Raw genomic sequence first — 22,501 nt, 5'->3', positions numbered from 1 at the left:
TTGGATCAGCATGGGGACATTGCCATCTACTGGAATGAAAATTAAACTATTATTCCAGATATGATTTAATATATAGAATATTGAACTTTCAATCATTAATTCCTTTTCAACTCATCAATATTTAACATTGTTGTATAATTAACATTTTGATGTCCGCTTATTAATATAACGCTGATTACGTTTTTGAACATGTACTGATTGCATATTTTATTTCATTTACCCAACTTGGCAGAGTACCTATATAACCACTAGAACGCAAAAATATGCCTCAATACCTCCTAAAATAGCATGAACATGAGAGGGTAGGATCAGAGAAACAGAACGCATCTTGAAACATACAAAATACACAACTTTTTGTGATCTTGTGTTCAAGTAAACGAATGACTTTTATTTTTGCGCGATTTGGACCTGTTAGTGATGCTAAATGCTGCTGATTTCACGGAGCTTTGTTCTCAAATGTTTAGCAAACCTCAGCTCTCGCTAGATTCTGTTCAACTCCGTCACACAAAGGTCAGAGGTTGCATCCATCACCCAATGGTTGCGTGCGACGTCATCGACTGTGTAATAAACTGACAGATTCAATGAGCACATTCCTATGCATATGCCGCGTTCAAAACAACTGGGAACTCGGAAATCTCCGACTTCCAACTTCAGTTTATTCAAGACAACTGGGAACTAAGGAAAAAATGAGCTCCGACTGGAAAAAAACAGTTTTGAACTGTCATTCAACTCGGAATACCAAATAGGAAACTCTGGCATTGTTCTAGAGCTCAGACTTTCAAACTTTTCAAAGATCACTGACTTCATTATTTGACTCCCAAAAGAATCGTAGTTCCCAGCTGCCTTGAAAGAACCATTAGAACTTACAACGCCTGGATAGGTATTTTAAGTATCAGCTAATCACATCCTGTGTTATAGCAAGTTGTCACGTCTGTGGAACGCGCCCAATGGCAGTGTCAAGAGCATCAAAACCGTGATGTATCATGGGTCAATTGTGACTGACTGATCTACAAATCATAATGAGTCATTATTTATGATGCAAGGTGATTTGTAAATCCCTCAAGGTGATAAGTAGATCACTCAAGGTGATTTGTAGATCACTCAGTCTGGCAGTTGCCTGCACTGTGGGCTGCAATGACGAACAAGCCTGTTGAATGTATGAATGGGCAAAGCCATCGATCACCGTGACACCATTCATTCCTACATTACGTGACCAAAAGTATGTGGATACCTGCTCGTCAAACATCTCATTCCAAAAACCATGGGAATTAAAACCTCTTGAGGATCGTACCCATTTTTCTCTCACATTTTTGTCTAAAATGACATACCCAAATCTAACTGCCTGTAACTCAGGACCTGAAGCAAGGATATGCATATTGTTGATACCATTTGAAAGAAAACACTTTGAAGTTTGTGGAAATGTGAACTGAATGTAGGAGAATATAGACAGAGACACCAGGGGTTCAAACTATAGAACCCAGTTCCTACATTTTAATATAAAAATGTAATCCTTTTTTAAATGTATTTATTTATTTCATTTTATTTCACCTTTATTTAACCAGGTAGGCCAGTTGAGACCAAGTTCTCATTTACAACTGCGACCTGGTGAAGATAAAGCAAAGCAGTGCGACAAAAACGACAACACAGAGTTACACATGGAATAAACAAACATACAGTCAATAACACAATAGAAAAATCTATGTACAGTGTGTGCAAATGTAGAAGAGTAGGGAGGTAAGGCAATAAATAGGCCATAGAGGCGAAATAATTACAATTTAGCATTAACACTGGAGTGATAGATGTGCAGACGATGATGTGCAAGTAGAGATACTGGGGTGCAAAAGAGCAAGAGGATAATTAACAATATGGGGATGAGGTAGTTGGGTGTGCTATTTACAGATCAGCTGCTCTGACAGCTGATGCTTAAAGTTAGAACAAACAAACAAAACTATGCTACCTTTTATCTCTGGGACCCTCAGGATGACAAATCAGAGCAATATTTCTGAATGTAAGAACATTATTTTCCTTCAGAGGTGAATCTATCAAACCAGTTGCCGTGATAAAAGTGTTTTGTTCTTGTGCACTCTCCTCAAACAATAACATGGTATTTTTTCACGGTAATAGCTACTGTAAATTGGAAAATGCAGTTAGTTTAACAAGCATTTAAGCTTTCTGCCCATAAATCAAATCAAATCAAATTTCAAAATAATATTGAAGCATATAAGACATGGCTTTGTCCTGGAAAGTTGGCTGTTACTTGCAACGTCATTCTAGTCACATTAGCACACGTTAGCAATAGAAGTCGACCGATTCATCGGAATGGCCGATTAATTAGGGCCGATTTCAAGTTTTCATAACAATCGGTAATCAGTATTTTTGGCCAGGAATTTGCCGATTACATTTTTTTATTAAATTTTTAAATTTTATTATTATTTATTTTTTTACACCTTTATTTATCTAGGCAAGTCAGATTAACAACAAATTCTTATTTTCAATGACGGCCTAGGAACGGGGGTTAACTGCCTTGTTCAGGGGGGATTCGTTTTTTCAACCTTCGGTTACTAGTCCAACGCTCTAACCACCTGCCTTACATTGCACTCCACGAGGAGCCTGCATGGCAGGCTGACTACCTGTTACGCGAGGGCAGGAAGAAGCCAAGGTAAGTTGCTAGCTAGCATTAAACTTATCTTATAAAAAAACTATCAATCTTAACATAATCACTAGTTAACTACACATGGTTGATGATATTACTAGTTTATCTAACGTGTCCTGCGTTGCATATAATCGATGCGGTGCCTGTTAATTTCCCATTGAATCACAGCCTACTCCGACAAACAGGTGTTGATTTAACAAGCGCATTTGCGAAAAAAGCACTGTCGTTGCACCAATGTACCTAACCATAAACATCAATGCCTTTCTTTAAAATCAATACACAAGTATATATTTTTAAACCTGCAAATTTAGTTAATATTGCCTGCTAACATGAAATTGTGTCACATCTCTAGCGTTCATTTGCCAGAATTTTACGTAATTATGACATAACATTGAAGGTTGTGCAATGTAACAGGAATATTTAGACTTAGGGATGCCACCCGTTAGATAAAATACGGAACGGTTCCGTATTTCACTGAAAGAAAAAACTTGTTTTCGAGATGATAGTTTCCGGATTCGACCATATTAATGACCTAAAGCTCGTATTTCTGTGTGTTTATTATATTATAATTAAGTCTATGATTTGATATTTGATAGAGCAGTCTGACTGTGCGGTGGTAGGCAGCAGCAGGCTCGTAAGCATTCATTCAAACAGCACCTTCGTGCGTTTTGCCAGCAGCTCTTTGCTGTGCTTCAAGCATTGCGCTGTTTATGACTTCAAGCCGGGTGGGTATAATTTGTGGAACGTTCCAACAGGAATCTATTCCAAAAACTTCGTAAATAACAAGGTTGCCAAAAAACAACGCATACAAAGTTGTATAGCGGCAGAATAAGATACCGGGTAGGGAGGGGTCTATTTCATTGCGTTTTTCACTCGTCATGTTTATTCCGAAAAATGTCTGTCCTCACTCTGGTTGCCTATGGACAAACATTAAGAATAAACTATGTGGTGAGTCGATGCCTATTCTGCAGCTAGTTAGCTAGGTTTGTACGCGTTGGTGGTTGGCAACCTTTTACTTTACGTTTTTTGGAACAGATTCCTGTTGGAACGTTCCACAAGTTATACCCACCCCTTCAAGCCTATCAACTCCCAAGATTAGGCTGGTGTAACCGATGTGAAATGGCTAGCTAGTTAGCGGGTGCGCGCTAATAGCGTTTCAAATGTCACTCGCTCTGAGACTTGGAGTAGTTGTTCCCCTTGCTCTACATGGGTAACGCTGCTTCGAGGGTGGCTGTTGTCGATGTGTTCCTAGTTCGAGCCCAGGTAGGAGCGAGGAGAGGGACGGAAGCTATACTGTTACACTGGCAATACTAAAGTGCCTATAAGAACATCCAATAGTCAAAGGTATATGAAATACAAATGGTATAGAGAGAAATAGTCCTATAATTCCTATAATAACTACAACCTAAAACTTCTTACCTGGGAATATTGAAGACTCATGTTAAAAGGAACCACCAGCTTTCATATGTTTCTCATATGTTATGTTCTCATGTTCTGAGCAAGGAACTTAAACGTTAGCTTTCTTACGTGGCACATATTGCACTTTTACTTTCTTCTCCAACACTTTGTTTTTGCATTATTTAAACCAAATTGAACATGTTTTATTATTTATTTGAGGCTAAATAGATTTTATTGATGTATTATATTAAGTTAGTTGCTGCGAAAACAGCCTCCACTCTTCTGGGAAGGCTTTTCACTAGATGCTGGAACATTGCTGCGGGGACTTGCTTCCATTCACCTCACAAGAGCATTAGTGAGGTCTGGCGCTGATGTTGGGCGATTAGGCCTGGCTCACAGTTGGCGTTCCAATTCATCCCAAAGGTGTTTGATGGGGTTGAGGTCAGTGCTCTGTGCAGGTCAGTCAAGTTCTTCTACACAGATCTCAACACACCATTTCTGTATGGACCTTGCTTTGTGCATGGGGCATTGTCAAGCTGAAACAGGAAAGGGCCTTTCTCAAACTGTTGCCACAAAGTTGGAAACACAGAATTGTCTAGAATATCACTGTATACTGTAGCGTTAAGATTTCCCTTAACTGGAACTAAGGGTCCTAGCCCGAACCATGAAAAACAGCCCCAGATCATTATTCCTCCTCCACCAAACTTTACAGTTTGCACTATGCATTGGGGCCTTTCAGAACAGGTGTATATATATATATATATATATATATATATATATATATATATATATATATACTGAGATCATGTGACAGATCATGTGACACTTAGATTGCACACAGGTGGACTTTATTTAACTAATTATGTGACTTCTGAAGGTAATTGGTTGTACCAGATCTTATTTAGGGGCTTCATAGCAAAGGGGGTGAATACATATGCACGCACCACTTTTCCGTAAAAAGTTACATATTGCAGCTTCAAGTCCTTATTGATTTGGACACTGAGGAACTTGAAGCTCTGGACCCGCTCCACTGCAACCTCGTCGATGTGGATGGGGGCGTGCCCCCCCCCCCCTCATTTCCTGTAGTCCACGATCAGGTCCTTGGTCTTACTGACATTGAGGGAGAGGTTGTTGTCCTGGCACCACACTTCCAGGTCACTGGCCTCCTCCCTGTAGGCTGTCTTCGTGACCCGGGATCAGGACGACCAGGTTGTCGTCAGCAAACGTGATGATGGTGTCTGAATCGTGCGTGGCCATGCAGTCATTGGTGAACAGGGAGTACAGGCGGGGACTAAGCACACACCCCTGTGGGGCCCCTGTGTTGAGGGTCAGCGTGGCGGAGGTGATGTTGCCTACCCTCACCACCTGGGATGATGAAGTTGATGTGTGCCATAACCAGCCTTTTCAAAGCACTTCATGATAAAAGATGTGAGTGCAACAGGGCGGTAGTCATTGTGACAGGTAGCATTAGAGTTCTTGGGAACAGGATTGATGGTGGTCAGCTTGAGATGTAGGGATTACAGACTGGGACAAGAAGAGGTTGAAAATTACAGTGAATATGCCTGCCAGCTGTTCTGCGCATGCTCAAAGAACACGCTCTGGAATTCCGTCTGGCTCAGCTGCTTTGCAAGTGTTGACCTAATTAAAGTCCTTACTCACGTTGGCCCCGGAAAGCGAGACCACCCAGTCCCCTGGATCGGTGGGGAACCTCATGCATGGCTTGGTGTTGTTTTTTTCAAAGTGTTCATAAAATGCATTGAGTTTGTCTGGTAAAGAAGCATCATTAGGCATATTACGGCTGGGCCATCCTTTGTAATCTGTAATGGACTGTAGCTCCTGCCACATGCGACGGGTGTCTGAGCCTGTGTAATAGGATTCCACCATGTTCCTATATTCAACTTTTGCTTGTTTGATGGCTCTGCGGAGGTCGTAGCAGGACTTCTTGTACTTGTTCGTGTTCTCAGCCGTAGCCTCTGGGTTGGCTGCGATAGCCCTGTGTGCGGTAGCCCTGTCCTTTAGTTTAGCGCCAACCTTAGTGTTAATCCAGGGCTTTTGATTGGGGAAGCAGCAAACCTTCACTGTGGGGACAACGTCAGCGATGCATTTCCTATCGAAGCCAGTGACAGAGGTGGTTAGCTCATCGATGCTATCGGCGGAGTCCCAGAACATAGTCCATTCAGCACTAGCTAAGCAGTCCTGTAGCATAGCCGCCAATTCCTTAGAATTTGTCCTTGTCATAAAGAGTTTAATTTTGAAGATAACATATTCACTTAGACACTCACTTGGCGAAGGCTGCAGGACTGAAAACCATTGAATACAACAACCATGTGTCTGTTGCTAACAAATAAGTCATGGGTGGTAACTACAATTCACTCGAAAGGCAAGGCACATTGGGTGAAAAGAATTTGAAAAAGTAGGCTGTTTTATTTTCAGCCACAATTGTGACCGATGAGAATAAGCAGTGCTCTGCCTATAATTAACAATAATTTATGCCTATTCCCCAGCCAAAACATGTACAGTTGAAGTCAGAAGTTTACATACACCATAGCCAAATACATTTTACATTTTAGTCATTTAGCAGACGCTCTTATCCAGAGCGACTTACAGTAGTGAATGCATACATTTCATGCATTTTTTTTTTTTTGTACTTAAACTCAGTTTTTCACAATTCCTGACATTTAATCCTAGTAAAAAACTGTCTTAGGTCAGTTAGGATCACCACTTTATTTTAAGAATATGAAATGTCAGAATAATAGTAGAGAGAATTATTTATTTCAGCTTTAATTTCTTTCATCACATTCCCAGTGGGTCAGAAGTTTACATACACTCAATTAGTATTTGGTAGCATTGCCTTTAAATTGTTTAACTTGGGTCAAACGTTGCGGGTAGCCTTCCACAAGCTTCCCACAATAAGTTGGGTGAATTTTGGCCCATTCCTCCTGACAGAGCTGGTGTAACTGAGTCAGGTTTGTATGCCTCCTTGCTCGCACACACTTTTTCAGTTCTGCCCACATATTTTCTATAGGATTGAGGTCAGGGTTTGTGATGGCCACTCCAACACCTTGACTTTGTTGTCCTTAAGCCATTTTGCCACAACTTTGGAAGTATGCTTGGGGTTACCTATGACATCTATTTTGTGAAGTGCACCAGTCCCTCCTGCAGTAAAGCACCCCCACAACATGATGCTGCCACCCCCGTGCTTCACGGTTGGGACGGTGTTCTTCAGCTTGCAAGCGTCCCCCTTTTTCCTCCAAACATAACGATGGTCATTATGGCCAAACAGTTCTATTTTTGTTTCATCAGACCATAGGACATTTCTCCAAAAAGTACGATCTTTGTCCCCACGTGCAGTTGCAAACCGTAGTCTGGCTTTTTTATGGCGGTTTTGGAGCAGTGGCTTCTTCCTTGCTGAGCGGCCTTTCAGGTTATGTCGATATAGGACTTGTTTTACTGTGGATATAGATACTTTTGTACCTGTTTCCTCCAACATCTTCACAAGGTCCTTTGCTGTTGTTCTGAGATTGATTTGCACTTTTTGCACCAAGGTATGTTCATCTCTGGGAGACAGAATGCGTCTCCTTCCTGAGCGGTATGACGGCTGTGTGGGCCCATGGTGTTTATACTTGCACACTATTGTTTGTACAGATGAACGTGGTACCTTCAGGCGTTTGGAAATTGCTCCCAAGGATGAACCAGACTTGTGGAGGTCTACAATTTATTTTCTGAGGTCTTGGCTGATTTCTTTTGATTTTCCCATGATGTCAAGCAAAGAGGCACTGAGTTTGAAGGTAGGCCTTGAAATACATCCACAGGTACACCTCCAATTGACTCAAATTATGTCAATTAGCCTCTCAGAAGCTTCTAAAGCCATGACATCATTTTTTGGAATTTTCCAAGCTGTTTAAAGGCACAGTCAACTTAGTGTATGTAAACTTCTGACCCACTGTAATTATGATACAGTGAATTATAAGTGAAATAATCTGTCTGTAAACAATTGTTGGAAATATTACTTGTGTCATGCACAAAGTAGATGTCTTAACCGACTTGCCAAAACTATAGTTTGTTAACAAGAAATTTGTGGAGTGGTTGAAAAACGAGTTTTAAGTACTTCATTAAGGTCGGACATGTGGGTACCATACTTACGAACTCTTGCTTAAACCTCAACTGTAAACCTTTTGGAACAAAAATGCTAGGTGTTTTTCTCACTAGAAAACATGTCACAATAAACCACCTGGCTACGAGTCCCTTTAATTTCTGGGAACAAATAACGAATCAACCAAGGAACGATGTAGACATAGTTGTTCCACATGGTAGGATGTAATGGAACACTTTTTCATGAAAGCGTCATGTAGACATTTCCGATCCGAACAGATTAGAATAAATATAATTTAACACTAACAATGTATTAAAACTTTTACTTTATTATCACCTGGTCTATTTAGAGGAAATACTTGTCTTATTCCACCTTAAAAGGAAAAACCCAACCAAAACCACTCATTCCTATAATTTACAGTCCTACATTTGACTAATATGTGTGAACAAAATGTTTTTGTTTACAACTGTTTAATTTTGTCGTTATAATGTTGGTAACAACATGTGAAAATCGTTGTGGAAATCTGTTGCAGCTCAAATCGACTACAAAACCGACAATGCAGTGCTCTCTCTATGGGCTGGCTGGCTGGCTAGCTAAGTAGCTAGCAAACGTAGCTACACACAATCATTCCAAGTCAATATAAGCATGTGATGTAGCTGTAAAATGTCCTAAACAAACTACACTATCAATTTAGTCACAATGTTCAACATGCCGTCTGACATTCACAACGGCACCATGCATGCAACCTGAGCTGAAGAGGCAAACAAATAGGAGAAATGTGTTGGAGACCCTCCAGGAATATTGCAAAAATATGATAAATGGCTCATTCGAGAGAAGACAACCTCCCGCGTCATGACATCTGACATGTACTATATGATAGACGTTTTCGCGATCTAAAAGTCGTTAACCTCCATTTTTTTCTTGTAACGATTTTGATTTATGACTGTTTTTTCAACCTAACAGAAGAAAGATTAATCAAGGAGTCCGAATCCCGCAGCAGCAGCTGCAACAGACCCAGCTGCAACAGGATCCGCCACAGCACCACCTCCTGATGTATTTTCCATTCAATTCATTGCCAACCTTGCCGAGGCGCGCATCTTCGGCCTCAATTCTTTTTACGCTCCCCAAAATGGTATTTATGTCCTTGGAGGAGGGTCTGGTGTTACCACTGAGTGTAACAGTGTTGGCTCCGTCCCTCTCTTCGCCCCAACCAGGGACCCTTGCACACATCAACAACTGACACCCCACGAAGCATCGTTACCCATCGTGCCACAGAAGCCACAGCCCTTGCAGAGCAAGGGGAACAACCACTTCAGGTCTCAGAGCGAATTACGTCACTGATTGAAACGCTATTAGCGTGCACCACTGCTAACTAACTAGCCATTTCACATCGGTTACACGAGCACAGCCAGGAAGTAAGCGGACACAACGCATTTTTAAGTCAAAACAGGAACAAAACGTCTGTCACGCTGAATTTTCCGTAAGGTATCCAGTGTAGTGATAGGCTTTATCGCAATGCTACGTTATCCCGGCCGAATTGCTGTATAAAGGGCCATAGCGCAGCTACACATGAAAACATGAAATGACCCAGGGAATCGATAGAACATCACTCAGATGTACAAAAACAATATAACATCCAAAATGGGTGAATCTTTACTTGAAGGTAGATATACTTTATTCATTAATTTATATAATCTATACAGTTCAAGAAGTGAACAAATGTGGATCTTATTTCCTTATGCACAATCAAGATCCACTTAAAAATAGCAACAACTATAAATATTGAGGGTTGGTGTGATGACAACATTATTATTCCTCAGAAGAACAATGGCGGTGAAAAAAAGTTGGAAGGGTTTAGATCTCGTCTACGAAGGGCGTCTTGATGAGGTTTCCACTTGAAGCCATGGACTTCTTGCCCGACACAAACTTATTTGCAGCCTGAGAGAAGAAGGAAAACACATCTAAGCACAAAAATAAACAAACAAACTAGGAAACACTCAGAATATACTGTGCACGTCGAGAGTTGCAGCAAAGACGGTAATATAGAAATATATTCACTTCCACTCAAATTTTCACTTCCTGACCAATTGACATCAATGCCTGACTAAATCAAAAGTAAATCTAAGTGGAAATTAATATTCGCCTAAATCTGAATAAACGTACGTTGGCGACATCCGTTGCTGAGACCGAGTCGATCTTCTGTGCGATGGCCTCGGGGGAGTGGTAGGCCCCTCTGGCCAGAGCCTGTGAACCCATGGCATCTAACAAACCCTCTGAGCTCTCCAACGCCATCAGGTACTCAGCCTTCAGCTGGGTCCTACAGGGGTAAAGAAACAGGCACAACTTAAGTCAACATGTAGAAATTCCCTTCTATTGCAATACTTTTCTCGATTATATGTACTCAAATTCTATACTGAAGTCAGTGTGCATGTTAGCTTACTTGGCGCGGGTCAGGTCAGCTTCTGAGACCCCCCTTGCAACAGCCTTCACCTGGCCAATAGCTGCCTTGATCACCTGTAGAGAGGAGGACAGGGATAGGTCAATAAATTAATCAATGGGAGGTCAAAGTTAAATCTTCATTATGCTCTTTCCTCATCCTAAATGAATGATCTTACATTACATTCTATGTAAAAGCAACTACCACTCACTCTACTTAGCAACTGATTCAGAAAGCTGTTGTGAAGAGTTTGAATTAAGCTTTATGAATTCTCATAACATGTACCTTATTAGAAAGCAGTGGAAATTTAAGAGACATAATACTCACGTCACCAGCTGCTGCAGACTGGGAGATGGTGTAGACTCCAAACAGGCCAGAGTCAGAGTAGTTGACATTGAAAGCAGAGGCCTAAAAGGAGGGGACATCAGAGGAGAATGACATTCATTTTGCCACTCTAATACAACAATATGAAATTCTGCATGATAGAATACAATATCTATTCTGCACAAAACACTTCTATCAAAAGATTCCTCCACATATTACATTCCCCTCTTGTATAAAGCCCAGCTATGAAAACAAACACAATCCGATCTGGTGATTATGCCACTCACGTCGAAGGGGTCTGCAGTAGCCTTAGCGACGCCCTGGATGAGTTTGGAGGTGGAATTGGAGCCTCTCTTGATGTGTGGCCCCGCCCCCAGGACGTGCTGAAGTACAGAGAAGGCCATGACCTCATCTGTGCCCACCGCCGCCCCCTCAGACACCACTGCAGAGTGCACCAGGCTGGACCCATTCTGCACCCTCACCTCACCTAGAGAGAGAAAGGGAGAGAGACGCAGAGAGAGAGAGGAGAGAAAGGCAGCAAGAAACTTAGAATTCAGGGAATTTTCCATGCCAGAGGAAAATGAGGTTTCATGCTTTTAGCAGATAGTGGAATAAGAGTCTTACCGCCTCGGTACTGAGCCTTTGTCCCAGCGGTGCCCATCCCACTGCGGATGTTGAGGAACTGCTCTCCCACCTGCTTCAGAACGTCGTGGTCCACACCTGAACACATAGAATGCATGTAAGAATACAATAATATATATATTTTTTAATATTCCCTTAACGCACAGCTACCTGGAGAAAAATAATTTGATAAAAGATATGTTTTATTAAATATACATGTTTAACACTTACCAAGCCCAACCAGAGCCATTCTTGCACTTGTGAAATTGTTCTGGATAAAATTGTGCATCTGGAGAGACAAACATCAGAGGGTTAATCAAAAACATAACCGTAATGCTGTACTTCGTGAAGTAGAGCATGCTGGGTTGTGCGTCAGGAGAGGAAGATGAACGTCCATAACATTAGTCCCAACTCAATAATGCAGGGACCAGGATGTTGAGTGTCTTACATGGTCAGCGTCGACGTGGCCAACCATGTAGTCTGGGCAGTAGAGGGAGTTGGACAGCGTGTTCTTGTAAGCAGCTCCATGTAGACCCTCAATCACACCTGAGGAAAAGAACCGCAAGGCACTTCAGCCACAGTGTGATGACAATATGCAATCTTTTGGCATTCAGCATAATGTAATCTAGAGCCGTTAACAGAAAGTACATTCAAATAAAGAAACAAAACCACATGACTGAGCGTGTGTGTGTGTGTGTGTGTGTGTGTGTGTGTGTGCGTGCTAACCCATCTGGGGGGTCTGTGCGGCCAGGGCCTTGTCCATCTTGACCCTGGAGGTGAGGTCAGACACCTCCCACGGCCTGAACTCTGGGGCTGTGGTCACATTGATCAGGTACTCCATCACTGTGTCACTGCATTGGACAACACACAGAAATGAGAATAACAATGATTTATTCACCATATATTTTAGATCTATGTTTGTGTACACATATGTATACGTGAGGCAAGCAACACTTACATGTGGTCTCTGAGACAGTCAACCGAGTAGATCATGTTCTCTCTGGATGACGTCACGCTGCATAGAAAATACACACACACAGATACACTACGTGACCAAAAGTATATGGACACCTGCTTGTCGAACATCTCATTCCAAAATCATGGGCATTAATATGGAGTTGGTCCCCCCTTTGCTGCTACAACAGCCTCCTCTCTTCACGGAAGGTTTTCTACTAGATGTTGGAACATTGCTGCGGGGACTTGCTTTCCATTCAGCCACAAGAGCATTAGTGAGGTCGGGTACTGATGTTGAGCGATTAGCCCTATCTCGCAGTCGGCGTTCCAATTCATCCCAAAGGTGTTTGATGGGGTTGAGGTCAGGGCTCTGTGCAGGCCAGTCAAGTTCTTCCACACAGATCTCAACAAACCATTTCTATATGGACCTCGCTTTGTGCACAGGGGCATTGTCCTGCTGAAACAGGAAATTACCTTCCTCAAACTTTTGCCACAAAGTTGGAGGCAAAGAATTGTCTAGAATGCTATGGTATGCTTCAGTGTTTAGATTTCCCTTCACTGGAACTATGGGCCTAGCCCGAACCATGAAAAACAGCCCCAGACCATTATTACTCCTCCACAAAACTTTACAGTTGGCACTATGCATTGGGGTAGTTAGCATTCTCCTGGCATTCGCTAAAGTCAGATTCGTCCGCCGAACTGCCACCACGCAAGAGAATGTGTTTCCACTGCTCCAGAGTCCAATGGCGGCGAGCTTTATACCACTCTTAGAATTGCGCATGGTGATCTTAAGCTTGTATGTGGCTGCTCTGCCATGGAAACCCATTTCATGAAGCTCCAGACGAACAGTTATTGTGCCGATGTTGCTTCCAGAGGCAGTTTGGATTTTGGTGGTGAGTGTTGCAACCAAGGACAGACGATTTTTTCAGCACTCCCATTCTGTGAGCTTGTGTGGCCTACCACTTCGTGGCTGAGCCGTTGTTGCTCCTAGACATTTCCACTTGACAATAACAGCACTTACAGTTGACTAGGGCAGCTCTAGCAGGGCAGAAATTTTACGAACTGACTTGTTGGAAAGGTGGCATCCTATGACGGTGCCACGTTGAAAGTCACTGAGCTCTTCAGTAAGGCCATTCTACTGCCAATGTTTGTCTATGGAGATCGCATGGCTGTGTGCTTGATTTTATACAACTGTCAGCAACAGGTATGGCTGAAATATCCGAACCCACTAATTTGAAGGGATGTCCACATACTTTTGTATATATAGTGTAAGTATGTAATCCATGGCAGTGGTACAGTTAGTCAGAAAATATGCTAAAGAGATTGTCTGGTACTTTTGTATACTTTTTAGCCAGTAGTTGTGAAAGTTGCACTCATGAACCAAAAGTCACATACGTATGTGCACCACGGCATTGTTCTCGCTCTCTCTGCTGTGTCCACGGAACTATCGGGCCCGTCCTGCAACCTCATTGGATAATGCTGGGCAGGCCCCTTGTTAGCTGCCACTCAAATGCGAGGGGCTGAAGATCATTGGCTAGAACTCAAACTGCTAGGGAGCTGGCCCACTTGAGGGAAAATGGCACGGCACAGCTTCAAGAAAACAGTCACTTTCAAACTAGGGATTTCGAGGCAAATTGAGGTAAAACAGTAATTCTTCTCAGATGATGATGCATGAACTACACATTGACACATCCAGACCAAAACTGGAGGTTTAAAAAAATATATGTTGTTAGTCGCCAAAGTAACGGAACATGTCTTTAAGTATCCCAAACAATATAAATCAAAGATATGTCTTGTTCTCTTCATGTTTGTATGAGGATGTACACTAAATCACAGGCACTGACCCTAGACTGCCTCCAACTGCTTCCACACCACGACAGATCCTGAAGGCTGAAGCACCTTTGGTAGTCTGGAAAAGAGCAGCAGAGATTGGGATGAACCACATCACTAGTTCCTAAGCAGTATTGAGTACATTGAATAATCACTCAAGCTCCTGGATACATCATGTTGATGGAGGGTTAATGAACCAGAACCAGGCGTACCAGGTTGGCAGCCAGACGGAGCAGGTGGGTGACCCCCTGGTTCTCTGGGGACTCATATCGACAGCCAGCTTTCACAAACACACCGATCCTGGAAGCCGGGGAGTAGTTGTCCAACGAGGCTATCACCAGACCGCTGGGCAGTTTAGTCACCTGGAGGAGAAATATCTGTTAGCATCACACCTACAGTGCCTTCAGGAAGTATTCATATCCCTTGACTTATTCCACATTTTGCTGTGTTAAAGCCTGAATAATAAAATCTCACCCATCTACACACAATACTCCATAATGACAAAGTGAAAACCTTTTTTTGGTGAAAAGGAAATACAGAAATACCTAATTTAAATAAGTATTCACACCCCTGAGTCAATACATGTTAGAATGACCTTTGGCAGTGATTACAGCTGTGAGTCTTTCTGGGTAAGTCTAAGAGCTTTGCAAACCTGGATTGCACATTATTATTTTTTATATTTATTTTTCTTCAAGCTCTGTCAAGTTGGTTATTGATCATTGTTAGACAGCCATTCAAGTCTTGCCATAGCTTTTCAAGACGATTTATGTCAAAACTGTAACTAGGCCACTCAGGAACATTCAATCATCTTGGTAAGCAACTGTTTTGAACTACACACTCTCCCATTAATGTACCCAACTCCCTTTTCAGTCTGTAAGGAATACAGATATTCGCAAATAAACAAATTAACTAGGTTTGTTATTTTCTGGTGCCTCTATGAAATTGCCTCTGAGTTGTTCTATGAACTATTATTGTATGAGGTATTATTGGTGGGGTTACCCCTGTGCTGTGACTTGTGGTCATATGGTGTGTCTTGTCCTCTCTCTCCGCTGATCATCTGGAAAACAGGCTACGCTCTAGGCAGTCTCTTCTGTTGATGTGTGTCTGGTAGCGGTACCGCTCTCTATCCTGCCTATTATTGCACACAGAGTGAGTCCTTGCAACTGAAGTGGCTTCTTAAGCAAATGTTTTCTCCTGAACTGATTTAGGTTTGCCATAACAAAGGGGTTGAATACTTAGACTCAAGACATTTCAACTTTTCATTTATTGGTAAAAATGTCTTAACATAATTCCACTTTGACATTATGGAGTGTTATGTGCAGGCCAGTGACATCTCAATTGAATCCATTTTTAATTCAGGCTGTAACAAAACAAAATGTGGAAAAAGTCAAGGGGAGTGAATACTTTCTGAAGGCCCTGTACATGTGTTTTATGCAGCTAACATGTCAAAATGTTAACAGAGCAGTGTAACACGTGTTAGCTCTAGGTTCTGTTACAGCATGCTCACATAAAAGGCAACAAATGGGTGGAAAGCATCACATTATAAATCTGAAATGCCTTTGCTAGTTTTACTTCAACTATTACAAATGTAATCAGCACAATATTTCACTGGGAGTTTGTAGCAGCACATAGAGATTCTATGTGGTATAATAAAAGCAGACCAATATCTCAGAGGAAAAAAGGCCCGTGTAAATACACTGGAGTTAGAGTAGGACAGATCTCCACCTCCTAAGTAGCTCCCTCAGACCACCACATACATGAACATCCTGGTATGAGGGCAGCCCCTGTGGAGGATTTGAGGCCTGACAGAGGCTGGGCCCGGTTTCCCGATAGCGATGGAATTTAGGCTTATGAGTGTTTAAACAATGCATCTTTCCTACAACATCCGAAGATAAAACTTGCGTTTCCCAAAACACCACGCCGAGAGAACAGTTGCTAAGTGCGCCATTGGTACGTGTTTCGATACTGATAGGATTTAAATAAATGGAGTGCTGCTCTCGGATCAGCTTTCTCCATTCAAATCTTACCTTAACATTATAATTATTTCACAATACTGATGACGAAGCAGCTCCTATATTAGGCCTACCACCTACGGCTGCATATAGTGAGGCGGCTTATTCTAAGGCTTGACCAATAAAAATGCTCTAAATCACAGATTTGGCATATCATATCATATATCATGGAATATATTGAGACAAATTACAGACAGCAGCGCACAAGTACCAAAATATAACTAAATTGATTGAAAATGAAATGTAGCCTATTTCAATATGATTTAATGCATTCATCTCGGTTTTCATTTGAAGCATCTTTTTATACGTTGCTTGTTTGTATCAATTGCAAAGACATTGAGCGTTGGACTAGTAAACGAAAGGTTGCAAGACCGAATCCCCGAGCTGACAACCCACTGTTCCTAGGCCGTCATTGAAAATAATAATTTGTTCTTAACTGACTTGCTTAGTTAAATAAAGGTAAAATAAAAAATAAAAGTAAACATTGGCAACTTTGTATTTGTAGTGAACTTTGTTCTGAAGTTATCAGCGGTCAGAGAGACTCTGATAAACCATGTGATTCTATGTTTAGCTGAGATCTTCTGTTTCTTCTGTGCATAAAGTGACAGGGGAGGGCAAAAAAGCATCTAATTAGGCACTTAGCTGTGGTCTGAGGCAGGCGGTAGATTACGAGTGGTCTGAGGCAGGCGGTAGACTACGAGTGGTCTGAGGCAGGCGGTAGATTACGAGTGGTCTGAGGCAGGCGGTAGACTACCAGTGGTCTGAGGCAGGCGGTAGATTACCAGTGGTCTGAGGCAGGCGGTAGATTACCAGTGGTCTGAGGCAGGCGGTAGATTACGAGTGGTCTGAGGCAGGCGGTAGATTACGAGTGGTCTGAGGCAGGCGGTAGATTACGAGTGGTCTGAGGCAGGCGGTAGACTACCAGTGGTCTGAGGCAGGCGGTAGACTACCAGTGGTCTGAGGCAGGCGGTAGATTACCAGTGGTCTGAGGCAGGCGGTAGATTACCAGTGGTCTGAGGCAGGCGGTAGATTACGAGTGGTCTGAGGCAGGCGGTAGATTACGAGTGGTCTGAGGCAGGCGGTAGATTACGAGTGGTCTGAGGCAGGCGGTAGATTACGAGTGGTCTGAGGCAGGCGTTAGATTAAGAGCGTTTTCAAGTGCAACATTAATAACGATGGTTTTGGGAAACAGCTCAGAGATTTATTGATACTCCTTCAATGGTTCTAACAATGAACTTAGCCTTAAGATGCTTTTGGGAAACTGGGCCTTGGTCTGTTCGGGTGGCCACAAAGAAATGTCTTTGTGAGGAGAGAGAAACATGTAAACACCCACTGACCTGCACATCCTGAGGCTGAAACTTGACATGCTCCACAGCGACATCCAACTTACGGGCAGCCTGGGCTGCGTAAAGCCTTGTCTGTAATAGAGAAAAGATACAAGGTGACTTAATATCCTACAAGGGTTTTATGGTGGGTCTGGACTCTGGATAGAGAGAGACAATTAGATGATTGAGAATCAGAAACAGAATGATGGTTGAATGCAGACTGGATAGATGTGGATGGACCTTATGGTGGCACAGTGGTATAAAAATATACAAATGTTTCATGTTTAATAAAAAGGCACATTCTGTATTTTCTGTTTCCATTCAACAGTGCAGCCCGGTCATTTGTTTGTTTTGGAGGACTGGGGAGGAGGATCATGGAAAGTGCAAAATCAAAGAATAGGTATATTCACCATGTTGGACCAGGATGAAGCTTGAGCCGGAATAAACTTGGCTGTAAGGGGGAAATTAGCTTCCTAGAAAGTCTGCCTCCAGTTCAACCCATTCATAGACGCTAACTACCTTTAGCGCCTATTGACGATAGTATCTTCTGGCCGAGGTAATTTTTTTAAGAGAAATAATTTTCATAAAACAAAATGTTAAATTACAGGGTTAGTGTTCCCACATAGCCATATCTCCATGTTACAGCGCTTGTTTACGGAAGCCCATAAAACCTAGTGGTCAAACAAGGAAATGGTTCAAATCATTTTTCCACCATTCATTTTGGAAACACTTAAAATAAGGCCTGTTTCATGTAGGCTTACCCTGGCGTGATGTTTTGATAACCGTGTAAATCTATCTAGGGCAAGGTGACTTATCAATATATTCACCTCTATTTACCCCCTAAAAATGTAATGATAAAGTCGCTCTGGATAAGAGCGTCTGCTAAATGACGTAAATGTAGCTGCAAATGTGGCTATCATAAAGACCTACAAATGCAATGATGATCTGGACGAGGCTGCTGAATCGAGGCAAAGGTAAGAATCTCTGGATGAACTAATGTTAATGTGGTGGAAAAAGTACCCAATTGTTATACTTGAGTAAAAGTAAAGATACCTTAATAGAAAATGGCTTAAGTAAAAGTCACCCAGTAAAGACCTACTTAAAATTATATATATATATATATATATATATATATATATATATATATATACTTAAGTATCAAAAGTAAATGTAATTGCTCAAATATACTTAAGTATCAAAAGTAAAAGTATAAACAATTTCAAATTCCTTATATTAAGCAAACCAGACGGCACCATTTTCTTATTTACAGATAGCCAGGGGCACACTCCAACACTAATTTACAAATGAAGCATGTGTTTAGTGTGTCTGCCAGATCAGAGGCAGTAGGGATGACCAGGAACGTTCTCTTGATAAGTATGTGAATTAGACCATTTCCTGTCCTGCTAAGCATTCAAAATGTACCATGTACTTTTGGGTGTCAGGGAAAATGTATGGAGTAGAAAGTACATAAAAGTTGCCCGATATAAATAGTAAAGTACAGATAAATGTAGTTATGAATAAATTGGCTAAATGTAATTTAAATGAAAAATTCAAATGTCTTGTGCAAGTTTTAAAATGACAATAGTTGTTAGCAATGGTGTCAGCTAGAGATAACATACAGGAGCTTTCAGGGATTTGTAGTTTTGCATGATGTCTACTTTGATGATAATTAGCATTTTTTAATCTGAGAGTAAATAGAGACCAATATAAGTCACCTTTTATGAGAGAGATTTAAATGGTTATCAAAACAACATCCAGCTAGGGTAAGCTAACACAAAACACAGCCCTTAAGTGTTTCTAAAATCCCCTAAGGGAAAAATGAATGGTGGAAAAACTATTTGAACCATTTCCCTGTTTGACCACTAGGTTTTATGGGTATTATGACACCTCCACTGTGGGGCTCTATTGGTGGCCACCTGTGCTAATTAGCTATCTCGCATTATCCAAACACCCGTGAGTAAGCATAATTGGGGATGAAGTGTAGTTCTGCAGGTTTTTTCCCCTTCTCTCTCCTCGATATGAAAGATAATGGGAATATCAGCACATTTTGCAAGCGATTATTGATGTTTCTAAATGTTAACACAGCCAACGGTGGGCAAAGCTAACTGCTGAAATCCCAATGGATAAGAAGGGGTTTTCGAGAGCTACCTCCAGTTGAACTTAGCTGATATCACAGCTATAGAGTGGCCTACATATGGGGGTATTATGTTACCCAGTTAATGTATGTGAGAGCAAAGTTTACTTATGCATTAGCTAGCTAGGAAAGCAAACTTTTGAGAATGTTATGGTATTCATTGATATTGGAACTTTTAAAACATCAAGTTGTAGCCAACTGAATGTAACGTTATGTCCTGATTAATTGAATTACACGACAATGTGTACCAGCTATTTGCATCAGTGCACAGTCCAGAGTCCAGGACACATGACCACCTGCTATGAACTACATTTGAAGGCTTGATGTCAAACCAACAGCTGCTAAACAGGTGGTAAATCCTATAGCTACCCCGGGTGAGACTGAAACAACAACTGTTATCCTCTGCATGATCTGATCTTTTGATTGGACAGACCGCGAGGGACAAATTTGACAACACATTGACAGCAGGTAAAGAGTAGATATTTTGTGGAATATTTTAACGTAACATTAGCTTAATAACCACAGTTTTCGACCCACTATCAAACGTTTAGGCTGGGTTTATCATCATTGTGTTAACGTTCGCTTCCTCGCTAGTATGTTTACGTTAGCTACCAAGTGACATATCAACTTGTGGTGAAAGGGGATACCTAGTCAGTTGTACAAATGAATGCATTCAACTGAAATGTGCCTTCCGCATTTAACCCAACCCCTCTGAGGCAGAAAGGTGCAGGTGGCTCCAATAATCGACATCCACGTCTTCGGCGCCCGGGGAACAGTGGGTTAACTGCCTTGCTCAGGGGCAGAACGACAGATTTGTACCTTGTCAACTCGGGGATTTGTTCCAGCAACCTTTCAGTTACTTGCCCGAGCGCTATTCTCGCCAACCAAGCCCTACAATCTATAATTGGGTGTCAAAAACGTCTCCTGAATAATCAACCATTCAATTTATGAAAATGGCAAAGGAGTTCTTACCGATAACTGAGTGATTCCGCGGATCCCCTTCATCTCCCCTCTATCCTTAAACCAGGACGATGAAACAATATGGCTGACACGGGAATGTCTTACCCAGAATACCTAGCGCACCAACTTCTTCCTCGGGGGGTTTAAAACGTGCACTAACAACTGTATTTGCCACCACTGTTTTAAATGTGCTAAACAATTTTTTTTATCAAAAATTGTCCACATTTTGTGAAAATTCACAACATGCGTCAATGGGAAATAACTGGTAACAAAACAAAGCAAAAAGAAGAACATGGGCGGGTCAAACAATTCACTTCCTGCCCAGTTTAGCAACCAAACCCCTATGCATTCCACGCTCAGTCCTAAACACGTGTTGTTAGAGTAGCTGCGTGTTGAAGTTCCTCTAGCTTTTGAGAATCTAAACAAGCTGTTTTAGCTACATAACCATTTATTTTGGAATTTCCCTAAACCTCAATCGTAGACGTATAGTCCTCCGTGAAGCATTCGCCGAGAGGAGAAATATCAGAAATAAACGGAAGCAAGCATGGTGAGTGTTTCAATGAACCGCTTCCGTTAGCATTTCTAGCTACCGTTAGCTAACTACCTGAATACCGGTAATAACGTAGCAAGCTAACGTTAACTAATTGATAAGGTTATTTCGTTCTCATCTAGTCTCTACATCTTCTAAAAAAATGTGTGTTTGTTCTCAGACTGAAGCCGAAGTGAATCCCAAGGCCTACCCCCTGGCCGACGCCACACTTTCCAAAACCATCCTGGACCTTGTGCAGCAAGCCTCCAACTACAAACAGTTGAGGAAAGGGGCCAATGAGGGTGAGAGAATCTGACATTGATGAATACCCAATTGATAATATCAGTAATGTACTGGAAATATACTCCTTCCTGCAAGCATCATTATACCAGCTTCTAAGACATCTGGCCCAATTGCACAGTACATGAGGTTGAGTGTGCTTGGTCTCTGATCACAGATTAGCTGCTTCAAATCCTTCTCAGATTACCACTTGAAACACTACAAAAGTTATCTATGGAGTTCTAATCTATCAAAGACATATGTCACTAACCCTTAAATCTTGTCGGCCCTCTTCCAGCCACCAAGACATTGAACCGTGGTATCTCTGAGTTCATTGTGATGGCTGCTGATGCTGAGCCACTGGAGATCATCCTCCACCTGCCGCTGCTCTGCGAGGACAAGAACGTCCCCTACGTGTTCGTGCGCTCTAAGCAGGCCCTGGGGCGTGCCTGTGGGGTCTCCCGCCCCGTCATCGCCACCTCAATCACCATCAAGGAGGGCTCTCAGCTGAAGCCCCAGATCCAGTCTACCCAGATGGCCATTGAGAGACTGCTGGTCTGATCTGATTGCTGCTCTGCTCTCTATAGTATTGGATAGTCTGATGGACTATATCAGGCAATTGAATTATGTCTTCTTTTGGATAGTTGAATTGTCTTTGGAAGATACATTGTATTTTGTCAGGGACATGCAAAGAAAATGATTCATTTCTATGTACTATGTTATGTAATTTACTCTTTTGTTTTGTGATAATAAAACATTTCTTTTTACTAATGTGTGATATGTAATTGTGTTCTATTTTGTAAGTGCCATAAGACGATTACAGTATAAAATAATACTGTATACAAGAGAAATTGGTTTAGTACTTTGGTGAACTAGAAAATTGTTAGTTCGTTATAAACAGGACCTAATCATTGATAAACTTAGATTTTTCTAGTTGGTTCATCCCTCAAGT

The 22,501-nt window shown here is 41.7% G+C and overlaps 2 protein-coding genes across 2 annotated transcripts; one reads left to right on the top strand and one right to left on the bottom strand.

The window, feature by feature from the left end:
• Positions 1-9,790: 9,790 nt before the first annotated feature.
• On the bottom strand, positions 9,791-20,859 carry uqcrc2b (ubiquinol-cytochrome c reductase core protein 2b). The gene is made up of 14 exons (XM_029765009.1): positions 20,754-20,859; positions 17,660-17,740; positions 14,523-14,672; positions 14,325-14,389; positions 12,485-12,541; positions 12,253-12,377; positions 11,975-12,072; positions 11,758-11,815; positions 11,530-11,625; positions 11,193-11,392; positions 10,909-10,989; positions 10,585-10,658; positions 10,308-10,461; positions 9,791-10,082 (listed from the first exon to the last, which is right to left on the bottom strand). Exons 1-14 carry the CDS (start codon positions 20,784-20,786, stop codon positions 9,999-10,001), a joined length of 1,356 nt encoding a protein of 451 aa, XP_029620869.1. The 5' UTR covers positions 20,787-20,859; the 3' UTR covers positions 9,791-9,998.
• Positions 20,860-21,066: 207 nt separating this feature from the next.
• On the top strand, positions 21,067-22,320 carry LOC115201420 (NHP2-like protein 1). Its single transcript, XM_029765028.1, has 3 exons — positions 21,067-21,288; positions 21,452-21,572; positions 21,848-22,320. Exons 1-3 carry the CDS (start codon positions 21,286-21,288, stop codon positions 22,108-22,110), a joined length of 387 nt encoding a protein of 128 aa, XP_029620888.1. The 5' UTR covers positions 21,067-21,285; the 3' UTR covers positions 22,111-22,320.
• The last annotated feature ends 181 nt before the right edge of the window (positions 22,321-22,501 follow it).

The sequence above is a fragment of the Salmo trutta genome, chromosome 10, assembly GCF_901001165.1.
Source record: "Salmo trutta chromosome 10, fSalTru1.1, whole genome shotgun sequence".
NCBI classification, from domain to species: Eukaryota; Metazoa; Chordata; class Actinopteri; order Salmoniformes; family Salmonidae; genus Salmo; species Salmo trutta.
Note: the sequence above shows the minus strand (reverse complement) of the source record. Positions and strands in the feature narration are given on the sequence as shown.

Excerpts from the sequence above, each read along its gene's own strand:
- LOC115201420 (XM_029765028.1), top strand. Across the intron at positions 21,573-21,847 it reads GAGGAAAGGGGCCAATGAGG|CCACCAAGACATTGAACCGT; the intron begins GTGAGAGAATCT and ends GCCCTCTTCCAG.
- uqcrc2b (XM_029765009.1), bottom strand. The coding sequence starts at position 20,786 with ATGAAGGGGATCCGCGGAATCACTCAGTTATCG. Across the intron at positions 10,659-10,908 it reads AGTCTGCAGCAGCTGGTGAC|GTGATCAAGGCAGCTATTGG; the intron begins GTGAGTATTATG and ends TCCTCTCTACAG. Across the intron at positions 10,462-10,584 it reads GCTGACCTGACCCGCGCCAA|GACCCAGCTGAAGGCTGAGT; the intron begins GTAAGCTAACAT and ends TTACCCCTGTAG.